We start from the raw sequence: 18,292 nt of genomic DNA, 5'->3' as shown, positions 1-18,292 counted from the left end.
TTTTTTTTGAGATGAAGTCATGCTCTGTCACCCAGGCTGGAGTGCAGTGGCGCGATCTCAGCTCACTGCAACATCTGCCTCCCAAGTTCAAGTGATTCTCCTGCCTCAGTCCCCCAAGTAGCTGGGATTACAGGCATGCACCATCACGACCAGCTAATTCTGTATTTTTTTAGTAGAGACAGGGTTTCACCATGTTAGTCAGGCTGGTCTCAAAGTCCTGACTTCAGGTGATCTGCCCGCTTAGGCCTCCCAAAGTGCTGGGATTACAGGCGTGAGCCACCACACCCAGCTAGGGAATTTGTATTATTATTATTTTAGAAAACATAAGATATCATGTTGTTAGGTTGTAGTCTTTGAAGATCAAGTACAGTTGCCCTTTGGTCACTGTGATGAGAGTGGTTCTGGATCCCCCATGGATAGCAAAATCTGCAGATGTTTAAGTCTCTGATACAAAATGGCCTAGTATTTGCATATAACCTATATACATCCTCTCCTACCCTTTAAATCATCTCGAGATTACTTATAATGCATAATACAATATAAATGCTTTGCAAATAATCGTTATATTGTTTGAAACTCATACTCGTTCCTTATTACTGTATTTTTTCCCCAAAATTTTTGATCAGCAGTTGACTGAATCTGCTGATGCAGAACCCACAGGTACCAAGGACTGTAATTCAAATCATAAAATGCACCCTAGGCAAAGCCTGCCTGGGCCTCTTCCTCGTGTACGTGGTGGGCTCTAGGCCTCTTCCTCACGTATGTGGTGGGCTCTAGGCAGGATATGCTTTGCTTAATGGACAAAGTCAGCCCTGACTTCAGGAAAGGAGCTTGGGAATTTCCATCTTTGACAAGCTGGAGTTTTTTTTTTTTTTCTTCTTCTTTTTATTGAGACAGGGTTTCAGTCCTGTAGCCCAGGCTGGAGTGCAGTGGCACGATCTCGGCTCCCTACAACCTCTGCCTCCGGGGTTCAAGCGATTCTCCTACTTTAGCTGGGATTACAGGTTTGCACCACCACATCCGGCTAATTTTTGCATTTTTTATAGAGATGGGGTTTTGCCATGTTGCTCAGGCTGGTCTCGAACTCCTGGCCTCAAGTGATCCACTCGCCTCAGCCTCCCAAAGTGCTGGGATTACTGGCATGAGCCACCGGCCAACAAGCCGGAGTTTTCTATCAGTCAAGTCTGGGAAGCACTCTGAAGGGTTTGTGAAATAGTTGGTTACTTGGCCTCTAGGAAAGCTCAAGTATTGGCTCTTAGGAGGATCGGCATAGCGTGGTGGTCATGGGGATTCTGGAGTCAGGTTAGGCAAACCTCTATCTGAATGTGAGCTCAGCAGCTGTGCCCGTGGGACCTCCTGGAGTCTCTCATCTTCCCCATCTGTAAAATTGGAGGCTGGACGCGGTGGCTCACACCTGTAATCCCAACACTTTGGGAGGCCGAGGTGGGTGGATCACCTGAGGTCAGGAGTTCAAGACCAGCCTGGCCAACTTGGTGAAACCCTCGCCTCTACAAAAATACAAAAATTGGGCCGGGCACAGTGACTCATGCCTGTAATCCCAGCACTTTGGGAGGCCGAGGCAGGCGGATCACGAGGTCAAGAGATGGAGAGCATCCTGGTCAACACAGCGAAACCCCATCTCTACTAAAAATACAAAGATTAGTCAGGCATGGTGCTGCATGCTTGTAATTCCAGCTACTCAGGAGGCTGAGGCAGGAGAATCGCTTGAACTCGGGAGGCAGAGGTTGCAGTGAACTGAGATCGCGCCACTGCACTCCAGCCTGTCTCAAAAAACAAAAAGTCAAAAAACAAAAACAAAAAAAAACGGGAACCAGGCCCCATCGTCCTCTCACCAAGAGCATCCTTTGAGCAGCCGCGCAGCTGCGAGCCCCGCGCCGGGGCCGCGCTGACCCTCCCGTGCCCCTCGCAGATGCCCGTGCTGAAGCAGCTGGGCCCCGCGCAGCCCAAGAAGCGGCCGGATCGCGGCGCCCTGTCCATCTCCGCGCCGCTCGGCGACTTCCGGCACACGCTGCACGTGGGGCGCGGCGGCGACGCCTTCGGGGACACCTCGTTCCTGAGCCGCCACGGCGGCGGGCCGCCCCCCGAGCCACGAGCGCCCCCTGCGGGAGCCCCGCGCTCCCCGCCGCCGCCCGCCGTCCCGCAGCCCGCCGCGCCTGCCCTCCGCACGCCCGCGCCGGCCGACCCTCTGCTGTCCTTCCACCTGGATCTGGGGCCCTCCATGCTGGACGCGGTGCTAGGCGTCATGGACGCAGAGCGCCCGGACGCGGCTGCCGCCAAGCCCGACGCGGAACCCCGCTCCGGGACGCAGCGCCCCGAGGCTTGCTGCCGCTCCAACGCGGACCTGGAGCTGGACGACGTCATCGGCCTCTAGGCTCCCCACTTCCCTTCCCTTCCTGCGCTGCACCCAACTTCTGTATACATAAACGGCCAAGTGTGTGCCCGGGCTCTGACTTTTCACTTTGCACGTGGGAAGGGATGACGTGGGGTGCGGCTCCTTTAAGAGGGTCCGAGGGCGTGGCCAGGCAGTGCCCCTTACAGAGGCGGCCGCTCCCGCAATCCCGTCCATCAAATACTGAGCGCTTCCGCCGGCCGTACGTGCTCCTGGGGACGGGCCAGACAGCCACCGCGGGGCCAGCCGAGTCGGGGCTGCCGAGTGCTGCCGTCCCGGGAGCCTTTCTGGCCCTGCATGCCTCAGGTGGACTCCACCGGGCGGAGCCGCCCTTTACTCTGGGAGCGGCCGCAGAGGGAAGTGTCTGGGTACCCTTTTAGAGCAGGACGGGCCTGGTCTCCGTGGAGGAAGGGTCTGCAGGCGTCCTGGCTCTTTAAGGTCCCATCTCTCTGCGAACGTGCAAATGACTGAGGGGCCAGGTTCTCTGAACATTCCTAGAGGGGCGGGGCCGCAAATGTAACTCACTCAGACGGGTCGAGTCCAGGTTCTTTAAAGACGTCCCCCTCAGGGGCGGGGCACACCTAAATCACACGGAATAGGGTGGGAGCGCACATGTAAATCACCCAGGAAGGGGCGGGGAACACATGCAAATCACCGGGAGAGGGGCTGGGCACCACATGTAAATCACCTGGAGGGGGCGGGCACACATGTAAATCAGCCGGAAAGAGGCAGCACACAGATACCACTGGGAAACGGGCGGGGCCCGGCTCCGAAGAGCCCTGGGAGGCCAAGACTGCCGCAGCCCGGACGGAGCTTGCTTTCCTAGCACTGGGGGAGGGCGCAGCCGGGAAGTCCTGAGAACTGGGCCAGAGTCCTCGCTGGGGCCCGGGGCGTGGTCCCCTGGGCGGGGCCGGAGCAAGGGCCGCTGACGCCACTGTCGGGTGAGACTCGGGGCATCCAGGCTGGGCGACCTGGTCTGAGCGGCGGGCGCGCCAGTTCCCCGCACCCATGGCGGCGGCCAGAGAGCCGGAGTTGCCGCAGGAAGCCACCGCCACGGAGCCCATGCCCCCGCCGGCCTGCCGCTTCTTCCTGGAAGGCCGCTGCCGCTTCGGCGCCCGCTGCCGCCAGCCCCACCCCGGGGCGCCGGCGCCGCCTGGCCGCGAGGCGCAGCCCGAGGCCGGGGCCAAGAAGCCGCCGCTGCGTACAGCCGCGGACGTCATCCGGCGCATCCGCTGGGACCCTCGCCTCGACCCCGCCGACTTCTCGGTGGGGTACGCCGACCGTTTCCTGGGCGTGCGCGAGGAGCCCTTCAACGCCTTCTGCTGGGACGAGCCGCTGGCGGCGCTCGGGCCGGGCGTGCTGGCCGTGCCCCAGCACCGCGTTCGCTTCTTCCGCTTCCGCGGCCGCCTAGTGTGGGACCGCGCCTCGCGCACCGACCTCGTCTTCGGCTCTGGCTCAGCGGCGGGGCGCGGGCCCACCATCCTGGACGCGCTGTGCAGTGAGGGCGGCCACGGGGCGGAGGACGCCGAGTGGACACTGGCGGGAACAGGGCAGGAGGCCCAGGCTGCCCCCGGGCGAGGGAGCACAAGGCCGCTGTGCACAGAGAACCAGGAGCCAGGCGGGGAGGAGCCCGGAGAGCTGGAGGCGGCCCAGGAGAGGGCGCTGGACACAGCTGCTTTGGGAACACCGGCCCCAAAAGGATGCCTCGCAGAAGGGACTGAGGGGGCACTGAAGCCAACAGCGGCCGCCAGGACCTCAGAGCTGTGGTGCAAGGAAGCCCTGGCAGCCCCGGGGGACTCCACTAAGGAGACAGAAGCCGAATGGGGTCCTGTAGCCTGGCCTGAGAGCAAAGGGTCCGGCCTGGCTAGTGCTGCAGCACCTCGTCAGCCACGCCCCACACATTTTGTGGCCCTCATGGTGACTGAGCCTGGGCTACAAGCAGAAGTGACCAAGGCCCAGGAATACTTAGTCCACGTGGCCCCGCACTGCGCTGAGTTCCTGGTGCCCACCCAGAACCTGCACCTGACGCTGGCCCTGCTGCGACTGGCAGGCACTGGAGAGGAGGCGGCCGCCATTGCGGCTCTGAGACGGGCCCTCTTGGCCCCGGGGCTAAACGCACCCCCTCGGCTGAACTTTAGGGAGCTGGTCCTCCTGGGCCCACATGTGCTCTGTGCCCCACCCTCTCCCACACTGGAAGGCATGGCACAAGTGCTGAGCCAGAGGCTGGAAGTCGAGGGGCTAAGAGTGCTACAGTCTCCAGGGCAGCTGCACCCGCACCTCACCCTGGCCAAGGTGCCCCACGGTTCCCAAGTCCACCTCCCCAAGCTGGAGTTCAGCCTCAGCCAGGAGGTGGGATGCCAGCCCTTGCAGACACTCTGGCTGTGCCGTATGGGGAGGACAGGGGGGCCCTTCCAACCCCTGTTTGAGATCCCGCTGGAGTGACACCCCCAGACCTCTAGAGACAGAAGGGATGCCAACAGCCCACGCAAGGAAGACACTGCGGGAACGCGGCTCTCTCTCTCTCTTTAATTTTGGTTTCTCTTAAGCTTCCAAATGGTGCTCAGTGCTCCAAGGAAAGGAAGGAAGGAAGGAAAGGGAGGGGAGAGGAGGGGAAGGGGAGGCAGAGGAGGAACATCTGGAAAAAAAGCAGCCTGACAGTCCAGCTGTTTGCAAACTCATAGCACATCCTCCAGTTACATGGCAGAAGAGGGAGGGAGGGAGGGCCAAAAAGAAAAGGGAGAGGACGAAGAAAAATAACTTAAACACACACACAAAGAAAAGAGAAGGAAACATGACGTGAGCTGGTGATCCATGAAGGCAGGGAAGGAAGGGAACCATTTTACCTGTGCTGAACCAAGGGAGGAATGTGGGGAGGAGGGAGCGAAAGGGGAAAAAAAAATCAGAAGAAACATTGGGGGCAGAGGGAGGAGGGGACACGAAGACAACTTAATACAACTTGAGACGAGGCGGCCCAGCCGGCGTGTCCTCAGTGCGGTGTGGCGGCGGAAGATCTGGTGCTGGTGGTGCTGGCACTTCAGGGTGGGGGGCCGAGGACGGGCACAGTCTCTAAGCAGCTCCCCTCACCCCAAACACGGAGGCCCCATGGGGCTGGGAACAAGAGTCTGTGGTGAGGCAGGTGAGGCAGCAGGCGGTGGGCGGGCTTGCTGGGTGCCCCCGCCGCAGGCGGGCATGGGCTGGACGGCCTGTCTTCTTTCCACCGGCCCCCCGGCATGGGATGGGCCAGGGCGCTGGGTCGGGTACCGGAGTGCAAGCTCGAAAGAGAGAGAGAGAAAACACTGAGACAGCATTAGTGGAGTGAAAGGCGGACACAGATGAGCCTGCAGACCATGCCCCCAACCCTCCGCTGCCCATCCCCTCCTCCCCAGTCCCATCCCTCTGAGACAAAAAATAAAAACGTAGAAAAATCTCTGTACAGACTCCCCGCTGGGAAAACGGGGGCAGGGACGGTGGCTCTTCCTGGAGCCCACTCCCCGCAAATAAATTTACAACCCAAGTCCACGGCTCAAAAACAGAATCCGCAAAGGCAGCGCTGGGGGCTGCAGCCCCTGCCCCCGCCCCCTCCTCGCTGGGTGCTCAGAAGGCTGACAGCTGCGCCAGGCTGAGGCGGCAGTCGATGCTGGAGTTCTCCGGGCCCGTGTAGGCCAGGCCCAGGGGCTCTAGGAAGGCCCGGCAGGCGGCCTCGCCCTCGAAGGCCAGCTCGGCCTGCAGGTAGGAGACTGGCAGCGCAGGGCGGAAGCTATGGAGACAAGAGGAGAAGGTGATGAGGCGGGCGGGAGGGCAGGGGAGGGCCCCACAATCAGGGAGGCCCCCCCATTCGGGTACCCACAGGGTTTCCTCAGCACAGAACCTGCTAGCTTCCCCACCTGCCTCCCAGCCTCCCTACCTCAGGGGCTCGGGGGGGCCCGGGGTGGGGTGAGTGGCCCCAGTCCCCAGCTGTGCCCCCCCTCACCCTCACTTACCTGTGCAGGGGCCAGGGAGGAGAGGGGACAGGAAGGGAAGGGCCCAGTGGGCTCCTCCGCTGGCTGAGGGCAGGGGCCAGATGGAGGGAGCAGCACACAGCAGGGGTTGGGGATGGCAGGCCTGGCAGGGCCACGGTGGGGACCCAGCCCTCACAGCTTCCCCTGCCCTGCATCATAGTGCCTTTGGGAAGCCAGGCACAGGTGCCAGCCAGCACTCACCACTGCACACTGAAAGCAGTCACTGCTGGCTGATACTAAGATATTACTGGCTGAGCATCTGGCACGAGCCAGGTCCTCAGAGCTCCCTGAACCTCCTTCCACAGGCGATGCGGCCCTACCCTTTCCACACACACAGTAACCAAAGGAGGAGTGCACCGCGTGAGGGCCCCAAGTCCTAGAACGCACGTCTGCTCCAATGCCAGAGCCTCATGGAGGCCCTGGGATCACAGCCCACTCCATCTCCCAGTCTCAGCTGGCAGGGCAGGGTCAGCCTCCTTGTGAGCAAGGTGCTGAGACAGTAAGGTCAATGACAGACTAGGGCCCCACCCACAAGGGGCACTCATGGCTATGTCCCCAACCAAGGCCAATCATATATCAATTAACAGGGACGCTGACCCAACCACACGCCCCTTCAGTGCAGCACTGAAGCTGGAGAGCCACCGTCCACGGGGCCCATCAGGCAGCAGCAGGCTGGGCAGCCTCCTTGCCTCCCTTCCTTCTCACTTCCCCAGCTGGTAAGGGAGTTCTGTGCACTGTACCCTACATACTGATCTGCTCCTCTGAACCATCCCTGACTCAGCCTCTCCCTCAAGTCAGCTTGATCCAAACTAGATCCCAGAATGAGTTTCCTAGCTCCAAACCATGCTGTGACTGTGACCTCAGGCAGAGGGCCAGCTGGCCAGGCATTTGAGGGCTTTCCAATCTATGGTCGACCTATTTGACCAGAATTTATCCACCTGGCAAGACTGACCTCTGGGGCCCGATGACTGTGGTGGGGCGGCACCCTGGCCTGCACTCACTAGATACCAGGAGCATCCTGTTGCTGAGACAACTGAAAACCTCTCTCGACACTGCCCATCACCCGGGGTCACCTCAATCACCAGACCGAGAACCACACATCTAAATGTCAGTCAAGCAACTCTTCCCTAACCACAACAGGCCAGACACCCTATCTAGTGAACAAAGAACACACACTGGGGTGTGGCCTGTCCAAGGGCCTTCAATGTGGTGCCCAGTGTGGTCTCATCACAGGGGCCTCCCTAAGCCTTTCTGGTGCTCTCAAAGGAGCTGAGTGGGAATGGGCCTTGTCCTGTTGGACCAGAGACTGTCTAGATGGTCTCTGCGGAGTGGGAGCACAGTGAGAAGCTGAGAAAGCAGAGAGAGGGGAGGAAGCCCAGAACACGGAGTGAACTAGGGGGTCCACGCAGGTGAGGACAGGAGGAAGAGAAACAGAGACGGGATGGAGAAGAGGCTCCACAGGCAGTGAGCTGGCAACAGTGGGGAGACAGGGAGGAGAGACCCGGAACACAGAGGTGGCCAAGAAGGAAAGCATGAGGACTGGAAAGAGGAGGACTGAGTAGAAAACAGAGGTGGAAAAAGGACCAGGACAAGGGTCCGGGGCTGGAGGAGGCCTGGGGCCAGGATCTCGTCTGAGGGGAGCTGTGAGGCGGAAGGATGGGAAGAGCAAGGGCAGAAGGGAGCTTGGCACCACATACGTTTTGATCATGGCCTTGAGGGCAACCTTGCGCTCCCGATCTGCAAACTTATCCACGAGGTAGCCAGACATGCAGGGTGCGTGGCAGTAGAGCCGGAAGAAGCGGTGGTAGTTGCCCAGGGCCCAGGCTGTCCTTAGTGCCAAGGCATGGGCCACACAAGGATCTGCCTTCAGTTCCCGTGTGAGGTACGCCAGCTCCGTGGTGATGTCTAGGGCCAAGACCAAGGGTGTCAATCACAGCAGGGCTCGACCCTAGCACCGCGACCTCTGTCCTGGGGGCTGGGGCTCACCTCCTGAGTTCTTGGTGAAGATGTAGTAGAGGATTCGGTAGGCAGTGAACTCGCCCACGTTGCCAGGCAAATTCTCGGCGTATAGCGACTTCAGCTGCGTCTGGCACTGGTTAAACTCTTCGTGGTCACCCTGGAGGGCAGAGGCACGGAAGGAAGGGAGCAGAGTAAGGGCGCTGAGGACAGAAAGGTAGCAGGAAAGGGGCTGGGGAGCCTGCAAAGGCCAGCTCACCTTCTCCAAGGCAATCCGGGCATGGGTCTCATACACCTCTACCGTGAACTCCGTGCGGATGCCCTGCACCTGGGGTGGCAGGGCAGAAACAAGAGTCACAGGGAGCGGGGGCAGCACCGGCTAAGGCCAGGCCCTCCCAGCTCGAGCCTTACTGTCAGATCCTGCCGGATGGACTTCATCTGCTCACAGGCAAACGCGTAATCCTGCTTCTCTTTCCAGTGGGACTTGACCATGCACAGCGATTTTTTCAAAACCTGGAAAGGGAAATGAATGAACACTCAGGGTACAACTCAGGGACGGAGTACAAGGGCTCCCACTTATTTGATGGGAAAGTTACAATAAACTGAAAAACAAAAGGCCGGATGCGGTGGCTCACACCTGTAATCCCAGCACTTTGGGAGGCTGAGGTGGGCGGATCACCTGAGGTCAGGAGTTTGAGACCAGTCTGGCCAACATGCTGAAACCCTGTCTCTACTAAAAATACAAAAATGAGCCAGGCATGGTGGCTCACGCCTATAATCCCAGCCACTCGGGAGGCGGAGGCAGGAGAATCACTTGAAGCCAGGACGGAGGTTGCAGTGAGCCAAGATTACGACACTGCACTGCAGCCCAGATGACAGAGTAAGACTGTCTTCAAAAAAAACAAGAACAAAAAATAAGACATAGGTTAAGAGTGGATCCCCCACACGCATTTCTCTATAGGCACATGGCTGTTGACAGGTTCTACAGCAGAGCACTGACTACACCCAACACTGCAAGCACAGCCACCCATGCCCCACAGCCCCGGGGCCTGGGAGAAGGCTTCACGTTTTGTGTCACCTAAGCCAGGGACCCAGGCCCAAAGGTCAAGTGATTCCCCAGCAAACGCCGCACACCCCACACACAGGGCTCCAGGACAGCCGTTCACCTTCACATTCCTCTCAGATCACCAACCAGCCAGGCTCAGGGCCCTGCCACACCCCAGCCCATGTGGCCTCTGCCCCCCTCCCTGGGTGCTGAGTCAGCCCCGCCTCGAGGAGGACTGCCCTGCCTGGGCACTTACAGACACAGGGCGCACAGTGGACGGGTCAGGAGCACAGGTGAGACGCAGGTAGTGCTTGGTGATGTCGGGGCAGGTGCCCACGATCTGCAGCTCCTGCCAGTCAGGGTCAGCCCCGCTGCCCTCCAGGCTGCCCATCTGCAGCACCAGGGGCTCGAGCCGCAGGCGACGGGAGTGTCCGTGCTGGAAGCGGGCTGCCCGCTTCTGCTTCTTCAGCTCACGCTCGGGGTCCTCACACTCCAGCGCCGCCATCTTCTTTCGACTGCGCTTGGTGGGAGCCAGATCATGCCTAGGAAAGGGCGAGGCACGGTAAGCAAGAGGCATCTTCAGCCACCCTCCAGCCTCCCCTCTTTGGCAGCTGGCTGTCCACCTGTCTGCCCTCTTCCTCCTCCTCCTTGGGTCCCCAGCACCCTCCTCTACCCTGGCCTGTGTCTCAGGCCCCGCCCAGTCTTACCTCTTCCCACGCTGTGCCCTGCCTCGGCCCCGGTCCATGTGGGCCCCTCGGCCACCCCGGCCCTTAGGGGGCGGGTTCCTGCGGCCCACAGGGTGACACTCATTCCCTGAGTAGGAACTGTCGGAGTCTGAGTGGGAGTCACTGCAGGAAGAAGCAGGAAGGTCAGGCCTGAAACGCCCCTGCCCCCTGCACAGCCCCCAGCCCGGAGTCTCGGCACCTTCTGCGGAAGTGGCGCGTTGGAGACCTGGAGGAGGAGCGGGAGCGGGAGTCGGTGCTGGAAGAAGAGCTGTTGTCCTTCATGAAGACATTGCGGTTGCCAAACTTGGTGAAGCTGTTGCCCCGGGCTCGACCAGCACCCCCAGCTCCCGGTGTCCCTCGCTGGGATGGGGCACCCCCGCCCCTTGTCGCCGAGCCTGCCCCTCTAGGAGGATGAAGACTGCTAGGGGCTTCCCACCGCTTCTTCTTGGGGCTCTCAGCCACAGGCTCGCGGGTCAGCCTGAGGATACAGCAGGGCAGAGCATCACCAACCCCGCCAGACACTGGCAGGACGGCCACCACCACCTCCCTCAATCTACCAACCCACCCCAGGGGACACACCACCTCCAAAATGAAAGGCCCTTACCCCAGGCAGCTCAACTAATATAGTAGAGAAATGAAGTACAAACCCAAGGTTTTCTGTGTCCAGAGGATACGCTTAACCACTGAGCCATGCACACCTCCCCCACACCTGTGGTCCCCACCCTACCCTACTGGCCTCCTCCAACCAGGACTTCATTCCCCCAGAATCCAACTTTCTGGCTCATTTCTCTTTGAAGCTCCTGGTACCTGGGATCCCCAGCTCTCCTGCCTCCATGCCCAGTCCATGCCTCTCACAGCATCGCCCTTCCCCCCAGGCCCCCACCCGGACTAACCCTGGCAGCGGCTCCCGGCTCCAGTCGATGGTATAGGCAGAGCCGTCCTGCAGCCGGGCCTGCAGCACCTCCTTGAGCAGCTTCTCGGTGCGGTCCTTGTCCTCCTCCGACTCACAGGCGGTGAAGCAGCGCTCCACATACTCTTTCATGTCCTGGGGCCAGTCGTCAGGCTTCCCAGACAGGTTGCCCCGGGCAGAGGACCCGCTGCAGGAAGACAGGTGAGGGGCTCAGTTGGGAGGATCCCAAACTCAAAAGACCATCACCACCACCACTCTGAGCTGACACACAGCCGGACACAATCCACGTGTTTTCCTTCAGTGCTCACAGCAACCCCCAAGGCAGGGTCCTTTTCCCCTGTTCAGAGGCGCACACTGTGGCTGAGGGTGGGCAGCTGGCCAATGGGACTGACCACAGACGCTGAATGTGGTGCGGGGCTGTGATGGGGCAAGGGGGAAGACATCACCTGTGGTTCTGAGCTTTCTCAGGGTTGGGCTGGGGGCCAAAGCCGCTGTGCTGGCCCTCAGCATTGGAGCCAAAGCTCTGGGTAGTAACAGCAAAAGGTCGCTTCTGGATGTTGAACTTGAGACCTCCCGTCCCAGGGGCTGCTGTGAGGGCAGCAAAAGCTAGAGTCAGGCCCCTCCCCAGCACCTCCAGGGGCTCCCAGGGGATATAGACTGAGGACTTCAAGGGCAGCAGAAGTGGAAATTCAGGGAGGAGAGATCAGCTTCTAGAGAAGGCTCCAGCACAAACGTGCCAGGCCCAGAGCAGCCCCACCCCAAGCCAAGAGATTATGACACCCAGAAATAGGCCCAGCACACACCACGTGCATCACACCTCGGAGCTCCATAAGGCTCCCAATCCCTCGGCCTCCACGCAGCTTTGCAAACTTACGCTTCATGCGGTTCCACAGCTGTTGGCCCTTCTTGGGCTTGGCAGGTTCACTGTAGGTGTGAGGCCCGTAGGCCTGGCCCGTGGCGGGCCCCGCCTGGCTGTGTTGTGTGGCTGGGGCCGTCCCAGGCTGGGGGCCGCTACTGAGCGCATGAGCCCCATGTGGGGGGTTTGAGGGCTGAGGGGGCTGGGCTGAGGGCAGCTGCTGAGGGGGAGCCTGGTACGACATGCTCTCGTCCATGCCGGGGACTGGTGGCTACAGAAGGAAGCAAGCACTGAGCACGGTGGGCAGATTCTGGTGCTGGCGCTTGGACTCGGTCATCACAGCGCTCAGCACTCAACTCTGCCTGACCTTCCCACGCACGCTCATTCCAAGTCCTCAGCTACTCTCTGAGGTTAGCATCTGTTAACAACCCTTTCCACAGCTCAGCCAACTCCAGCTCAGAGACTGAGCATTTTCCCAAGGCCCTAGGCTGTGAAGTGGCAGCTGGTAGCATTTCATCGCTGGAGTAACAGCCACTGACAACACACCCACTCCAGCACTACCATCTGAGCACAAGACACATGTGAGCCCAAAAATGAGGCTACTATCCTTCCCACTTTCAAGAGCTGATGGAGATGCAGAGGCCATGGGGTAAGTAATTACACCAGGGAAGTGGGGGCAAGCTGGGAATGAAACCCAGGTCTACCTGCCTCCTGTGCACTAGCTCGGCCATTCCTCCAAGTAGCATCTTAAATGCAAAAGCCGACCCATATGTGCACACGTGTGGGTGACCATGCTGGGGGAAGAAAAGAAGTTCCCACCATCTCAGCCCTGGCCTTGGCCCAGCCTTAAACCCACCCTAGGTTCAAACACTATGCTTTCTCCTCCTCATTTTCAGATCAGGAGCTGCTGGGAAGAAAAAAAGCAGCTTAAAGAGCACAGACCATTCCTCATTGACAGCCCACTCAAAAATCAACACTTTCTCTGCTTGTGCAGGACATGGGAGCTGGGCTAGGGTGTTACCTGGTTCAGAGTCCCTTGGTGCTGGGGTGCAGATGGCTGCTGGGGTGTGGCTGTGCCATAGGAGCTGGCCATCCCATACTGGGAGGGGGAGCCATAGCTCTGGTACATGCTCTGCAAAGGCGCAGGGAAGGCGGCTTTAGTGGGAGGCCTGCCCTTTGCACTTCCCCAGCCTGCTCAAGGACTACACTCGCCATGTCCCTCCACCAATCCCTCACGGTCTCTACACTCTATTAATATACCACATCCTCTCATGTATTTTAAAAAAAAAAAAAAAAAAAAAAAAAAACCTCTATCAATCTCATGTATCACTTAGCTAGTTCTCAGAAGAATATAATCAACATACACTGAGCGGCAACTCTCCTAAGCACTACCACAGAACAATAAAAAGTAAAACCCATGCTCTAATGAAGCTTGTGCTTGAATAACATGCCCGGTTGTAGACATCAACATGTAATATATCCAGCAGTAAGTATCATCAAACAACAAAAAGGCAAAAAAAGGGAGAACAGGCTGCAAAGCAGGAATGCTACTTTAGTGTGTGGCCAGGCATGGTGACTCATGCCTGTAATCCCAGCACTATGGGAGACTGAGGCAGGCAGACCACTAGGTCAGTAGTTCGAGACCAGCATGACCAACATGGTGAAACCCCCATCTCTCTTAAAAATACAAAAATTAGCCGGGCACGGTGGAGCACGCCTGTAGTCCCAGCTACTCAGGAGACTTAGGCAGGAAAATTGCTTAAACCAGGAGGCAGAGGCTGCAGTGAACTGAAATCACACCACTGCACTCCAGTCTGGGTGACAGAGCAAGACTCCATCTCAAAAAAAAAAAGAGAATTAGTGTGTCAGGTAGAGGCTCTCTGAAGGCAGCATCTGAGCAGAGACCGCCAAGAGGCGGCAACGCAGGAGCACTGCAGCCAGGGCAAAGCAAGAGCGGGCCTGGCGGGTGTGGGCACCAAGGTCTCTGCTCCAATAGCCATGGCGGAATGAGCATGAGGAATGAGGGGAGAAAGAGAAGGGACCAGAACTGGGTATGTAGGATCTGCAGCTCACAGGGGGCTACAGGAGGCGACTTGTTTAGCTCGTGGGCGAGTAGAGGGTTTCTGAGCAGTTAGCACTGCTATCTCCAGTCCATCCACCACCCAGCTGCAATCGGCAGCTTCTACCTTGCCCCACCCCACCCCACCCACTGGGCACTCACCATGGGATAGTAGTAGCTGTAGGGGTAGGCATAGTTGTACTGCTGGTACCACTGGTAGTACTGCTGCTGCTGCAAAGCTGAGGCTTCTGCCTGCGACACATACTGTGGAAAGAGAGGCCCATGTGCCGTCAGTAGCCCGAATGCAGAGGCACATGGCCCCCAAAGTGCTAGCCTGTGTCTACTGGTGGTTAATGGCCAAGGAATGACACTGGGTCCATGCATCCACAAAGCGAGCCACTGTCTCAACCATCAGACTCACACATTCTCGAGACCAGGGGCATGCACACGGCCTCCCTCTTCAGAACCACATCACGCCCTGGATCCCTCAAGGAAACAACTTTTCCCTTTCTTAGATTCCCTGGAACATCTTTTTATGTTCCCTGCCTGACTGATAAAGAGGACATCAGGCTGTGTCTCTCCCACAACCACTGGCTCAAGGTCCCCCAGCCCCGTGCGGCCTTCTCACTTGTGCGCTGGCCACAGGCCCATTGCTGCTGGCCTTGGCAGAGCTGCCGGCAGCTCCGGATTTGCTGATGCTGGCTAGGGCCTGACGGGCCTTCTCCCACTCCGGGTTCTCATGCATTGGCGTCTCCATGCCATTCTCTCGGCCTGCCCCAGCCACCATGCTGTACTGAGAAGACCTGCAGAGAGAGGACATCAGGTCACGTCTGTTCTCCCCAAGGTACACAGGTGGGCAAGTTAGGAGGCAATTTCCAGCCTCTGAATCCCAGATCTCACTGTCACTCCCATCTAAGTCTACATTTTCTAATCTGTACTATACTGATAAAAGGTTTCTGCTTCGTCTTCTGGGAGAGATAAATGAGATCACCTACTTAAGATACTTATCCCAAAGCCTGGCACACCACAGCAGTTGTTAAAACCAGCAAACAAAACAATTAACAGAACCCACAAAACTGAACACAGGGCCTGGCACCTACTAGGGCTGTCTTTTATGAATCAATGAATTCTGTCTAATACAGCCCCAGTCGGCAGGTAATCACACTGTTTTCAGAAAAAATAACGAACAGAAAAACAAACAAATAACCGGGCATTGAATGTTGGGAATCTGCCTCCTAATTACACTTGCTTGAATGAATCACCACAATTCTGCCAAGCAAGTGCTGTACTGTCAAAAATGAAAGCTCAGAGAGGTGAAGGCTCACCCCTCTCCACACCACAATCAAATACTTCCCTCTGTGTTTGCCTCGCCCCCACCTCCACCCCCACCCCCAGGGATTGTGGCATCACTTCCCCTAAGCCCGTGAGGCTCCACCCCAGAGGACAGCACTGGGCCTTGCTTCCTCATCCCTCCCGGTGGCCTCTGCCCCCCTCACCCCACTAACCAATCTGTGCTACGCTGATCACCCACGTTGGCCGCCATCTGGACCTTGGGGTATGACGGGTGGACCTCGGGAGCCAGAATGCTTTTTCACTGTCTATGAGAAAAAGGAGGTGTTAGGAAGACTTAAGAGGAAACTAAAAGTTTATCACAAAGTGGGGAAGAAAAGCAGATGGACTCAAAAGAAGCCAGGCAGAAAAGGGGAGGCTGACAACAAAGCCACTGAGGTCAAGGATCTGAAGAGTTCTGGGTATGGACTAAAAGGCCGGGGCATGAGGGGAAGCCCCTGGCCTCTTTGTAGTGCTCAAGGTGGAAAAGGAAGAATTTGGGAACAGGGGATGGCCTTCCCAAAGAGAAGGAGAAGTGTCTGAAATCCACACGAGAAAAGACAGGGTGTGATGGACGGTCCAGAGGGTGGGGTTACTCCATCAAGGGGAAAGGGTCTAAAAAAAATTCTAGGGGCTGGGCGCAGTGGCTCACGCCTGTAATTCCACCACTTTGGGAGGCTGAGGTGGACAGATCACCTGAGGTCAGGAGTTTGAGACCAGCCTGACCCCAACTTTACTAAATACAAAATTAGCCGGGCATGGTAGCATGTAATCCCAGCTCCTTGGGAGGCTAAGGCAGGAGAATCGCTTGAACCCGGGAGGTGGAGGTTGCAATGGGCCGAGATCGCCCCACTGCACTCCAGCCTGGGCAAGGAGGGCGAACCTCCATCTCCAAAACAAAACTAAAATAAGAATTCTAGGGAATACGGGTTGTGAAAGGAAGCCCAACCAAAAGGATGGATGCTCTAATGAGAAGAGCCTGAGGGAGCCCTTAAGGCTGAGATGATGGAAAGGTTTCTGAGAACTCTGTGAAGAAGGAAGCCTTGCAGGGAGCAGCGAGGCAGAAGAGGAAGGAGGTGGGAGAACACTGCAGAAGAAAATTTTGAGAGGAAAAGGGGATTTTCAGGAAGTTATCCCTGGAAGCAGAGGACACTGCACATTCCCGAGGAGAATGCCGACGTGAACCCCAACGTGAAAAAATGGGTTCTGAGCACTGAGAGACTGATTTTTCAAAAAGGTCTCCGAAGAGCAGAGGAGAGACCTACGTGGGAGTCCTCAGTAAGGCTACCCCTGCCTGCTTCCAGGGGAGGTATCACCTTGGTTGGGTATCTAGACAAAAGGCTTTGGGAATGCCAAAGACGACCTAAACATGTTCAAAGAATGAAGAATGAGGTAGAGAAAACTAGAAGAAAAGTGGAGTGTCTCCGGGGCAAGGACCGAGGGGTCTCAACTCCGAGGGGGTAACTGATAAGTAGGAGAATGAACCCCGCAGGAGAACCGAAAGTCTCACAAGCTGACACGACAGGAAGAGGAGTGTGGAGCTGGGGAAAGCCCTAGAAACGCAAAGGCCTTAAGGAGGACACAGAGCGTGAGTGGAGAAGAGGGGTCGTGGCGGGGACACACGAAGGGGAGCCCCCGGGCAAAAGGAAGATTAGAAGTAAGGTCAGGAGTTGGGGACTGGACAGGGGACTCCCGGACCGGTCTCAAGAACGAGGACAGGACCCAGGCGCCAGGTCTGGGTTCCCGGGAGCACCTGGCCGTCCCGCAGGCTGGGCAAAGGCAAAGGGGGACGCCGAGTGGAGGAGGCCGCCCGGATCCCCACGACTGTCCACGGAGCCGCTGTGGGGCCGCGCCTGCGCACCACGACCCCAGAAAGCAGCTCAGGAGCCGCCCGTCGCCGGGGCAACACCGCACGCCCTCAGGAGCCGCCGAATAAATGGCGAGTGAGGGGCGCACCGGGGCCCCGAGAATTCCGAGGGAAGGGCGGGGAGACGAAAACGACGGCGCACGCGCGCTAGGGCCCGGCCGCGCGCCCCCAGGCCCGGTGCGCAGGCGCAAAGGCTACCCCTGCCCCGCCACACCCTGTCGACGCTCGCGGGAGGCGTCCGCTGCCACTACGACCGAGAAGGCCTCGGGGCTCACGGGGCGCAAAACCGAAAAGAGACGCTGTCTCTGCCCGCCTGCTCGCCGGCCGCTCCCCTTACCAACCAGGACCTTTCGCTGCAGGGACACACCAACAGCCACCAAAGCGAGTAGTAACACGATCACCACAGCACTCGGCTACTCGGCTGGCTCTCGTCTCCTTTGGCTTCGACGTTCCGACCGCGGCGTCCTGACGTCACGCGGCGGGCTCGCCCCGCCTTCCTCGGCCCAGCACAGCCAATGAACGCTACAAGCTGCGCTTGAGCCCGCCTTCCCGCCCACGCACTTACGCCTGAGGCAGGCCGGAAGTCGGGATGGAAACGGTGGCCCCGAGGGGACAAGCGTGGCCGCGTTTGCTGCCTCTCTGCCTCCCACGCAGCCTTGCTGTTTTTTGGTGGGGGTTTTTTTTGGTGTTTTTTGAGACGGAGTCTTGCTTTGTCGCCCAGGCTGGAGTACGGTGGCGCGATCTCGGCTCACTGCAACCTCCGCCTCCCAGGTTCAAGCGATTCTCCTGCCTCAGCCTCCCGAGTAGCTGGGATTACAGGTGCGCGTCACCACGCCCGGCTAATTTTTGTATTTTCAGTAGAGACGGTATTTCATCGTGTTGGCCAGGCTGGTCTCGAACTCCTGAACTCAGGTGATCCGCCCGCTTCAGGCTCCCAAAATGCTGGGATGACAGGCGTGAGCCACCGCCCCTGGCCGCAGCCTTGTTTTGACTGAATCAGTGGGGGCCGTTACAGTTCCTAAACGTAAACCGGCGTGACATGAGTTCCGGGATTGCCCACAGCAAGGTGGTGTGGAAGCCCCGGGAAGAGAATGATAAAGTTAAAGAAAGCGGTGAGGGGCCGGGCGCGGTGGCTCA

General features: G+C 58.4%; 3 protein-coding genes across 5 annotated transcripts in view; 2 read left to right on the top strand and 1 right to left on the bottom strand.

The window, feature by feature from the left end:
• The window catches only part of CDC42EP5 (CDC42 effector protein 5), a 7,226-nt gene extending 4,762 nt beyond the window's left edge, over positions 1 to 2,464 (top strand). The window contains exon 3 of the mRNA XM_017497970.2: positions 1,931 to 2,464. Within this exon, the coding sequence (XP_017353459.1) occupies positions 1,931 to 2,392 (462 nt within the window). The 3' untranslated portion in view covers positions 2,393 to 2,464. The remainder of the gene's footprint in view (positions 1 to 1,930) is intronic.
• A 707-nt stretch (positions 2,465 to 3,171) lies between these two features.
• Positions 3,172 to 5,140, top strand: LENG9 (leukocyte receptor cluster member 9). The gene has a single exon (XM_017497968.2). It carries the CDS (start codon positions 3,419 to 3,421, stop codon positions 4,850 to 4,852), a length of 1,434 nt encoding a protein of 477 aa, XP_017353457.1. The 5' UTR covers positions 3,172 to 3,418; the 3' UTR covers positions 4,853 to 5,140.
• On the bottom strand, positions 4,922 to 17,640 carry LENG8 (leukocyte receptor cluster member 8). 3 transcript variants are annotated; one of them, XM_017497967.2, is made up of 16 exons: positions 17,493 to 17,604; positions 15,465 to 15,557; positions 14,588 to 14,762; positions 14,122 to 14,223; positions 12,922 to 13,032; positions 11,919 to 12,171; positions 11,491 to 11,632; positions 11,028 to 11,231; positions 10,334 to 10,612; positions 10,117 to 10,257; positions 9,666 to 9,951; positions 8,776 to 8,877; positions 8,624 to 8,692; positions 8,395 to 8,524; positions 8,106 to 8,313; positions 4,922 to 6,167 (listed from the first exon to the last, which is right to left on the bottom strand). In XM_017497967.2, exons 2-16 carry the CDS (start codon positions 15,500 to 15,502, stop codon positions 6,005 to 6,007), a joined length of 2,403 nt encoding a protein of 800 aa, XP_017353456.1. In that variant the 5' UTR covers positions 15,503 to 15,557; positions 17,493 to 17,604; the 3' UTR covers positions 4,922 to 6,004. The 3 variants fall into 3 exon arrangements, with proteins under 3 accessions (XP_017353456.1, XP_017353454.1, XP_017353453.1); XM_017497965.2 differs by having other exon boundaries at positions 4,922 to 8,313; positions 17,493 to 17,640; XM_017497964.2 differs by having other exon boundaries at positions 4,922 to 8,313; positions 17,503 to 17,640.
• Positions 17,641 to 18,292: the final 652 nt, after the last annotated feature.

Source organism: Cebus imitator, unplaced genomic scaffold (genome assembly GCF_001604975.1).
Source record: "Cebus imitator isolate Cc_AM_T3 unplaced genomic scaffold, Cebus_imitator-1.0 Scaffold235, whole genome shotgun sequence".
Lineage (NCBI taxonomy): Eukaryota > Metazoa > Chordata > Mammalia > Primates > Cebidae > Cebus > Cebus imitator.
Note: the sequence above shows the minus strand (reverse complement) of the source record. Positions and strands in the feature narration are given on the sequence as shown.

Excerpts from the sequence above, each read along its gene's own strand:
- LENG8 (XM_017497965.2), bottom strand. The coding sequence starts at position 15,502 with ATGGCGGCCAACGTGGGTGATCAGCGTAGCACAGATTG. Across the intron at positions 13,033-14,121 it reads ACAGCTACTACTATCCCATG|AGCATGTACCAGAGCTATGG; the intron begins GTGAGTGCCCAG and ends GCGCCTTTGCAG. Across the intron at positions 9,952-10,116 it reads AGGGCACAGCGTGGGAAGAG|GCATGATCTGGCTCCCACCA; the intron begins GTAAGACTGGGC and ends GCCCTTTCCTAG.
- LENG9 (XM_017497968.2), top strand. The coding sequence starts at position 3,419 with ATGGCGGCGGCCAGAGAGCCGGAGTTGCCGCAGGAAGCCACCGCCACG.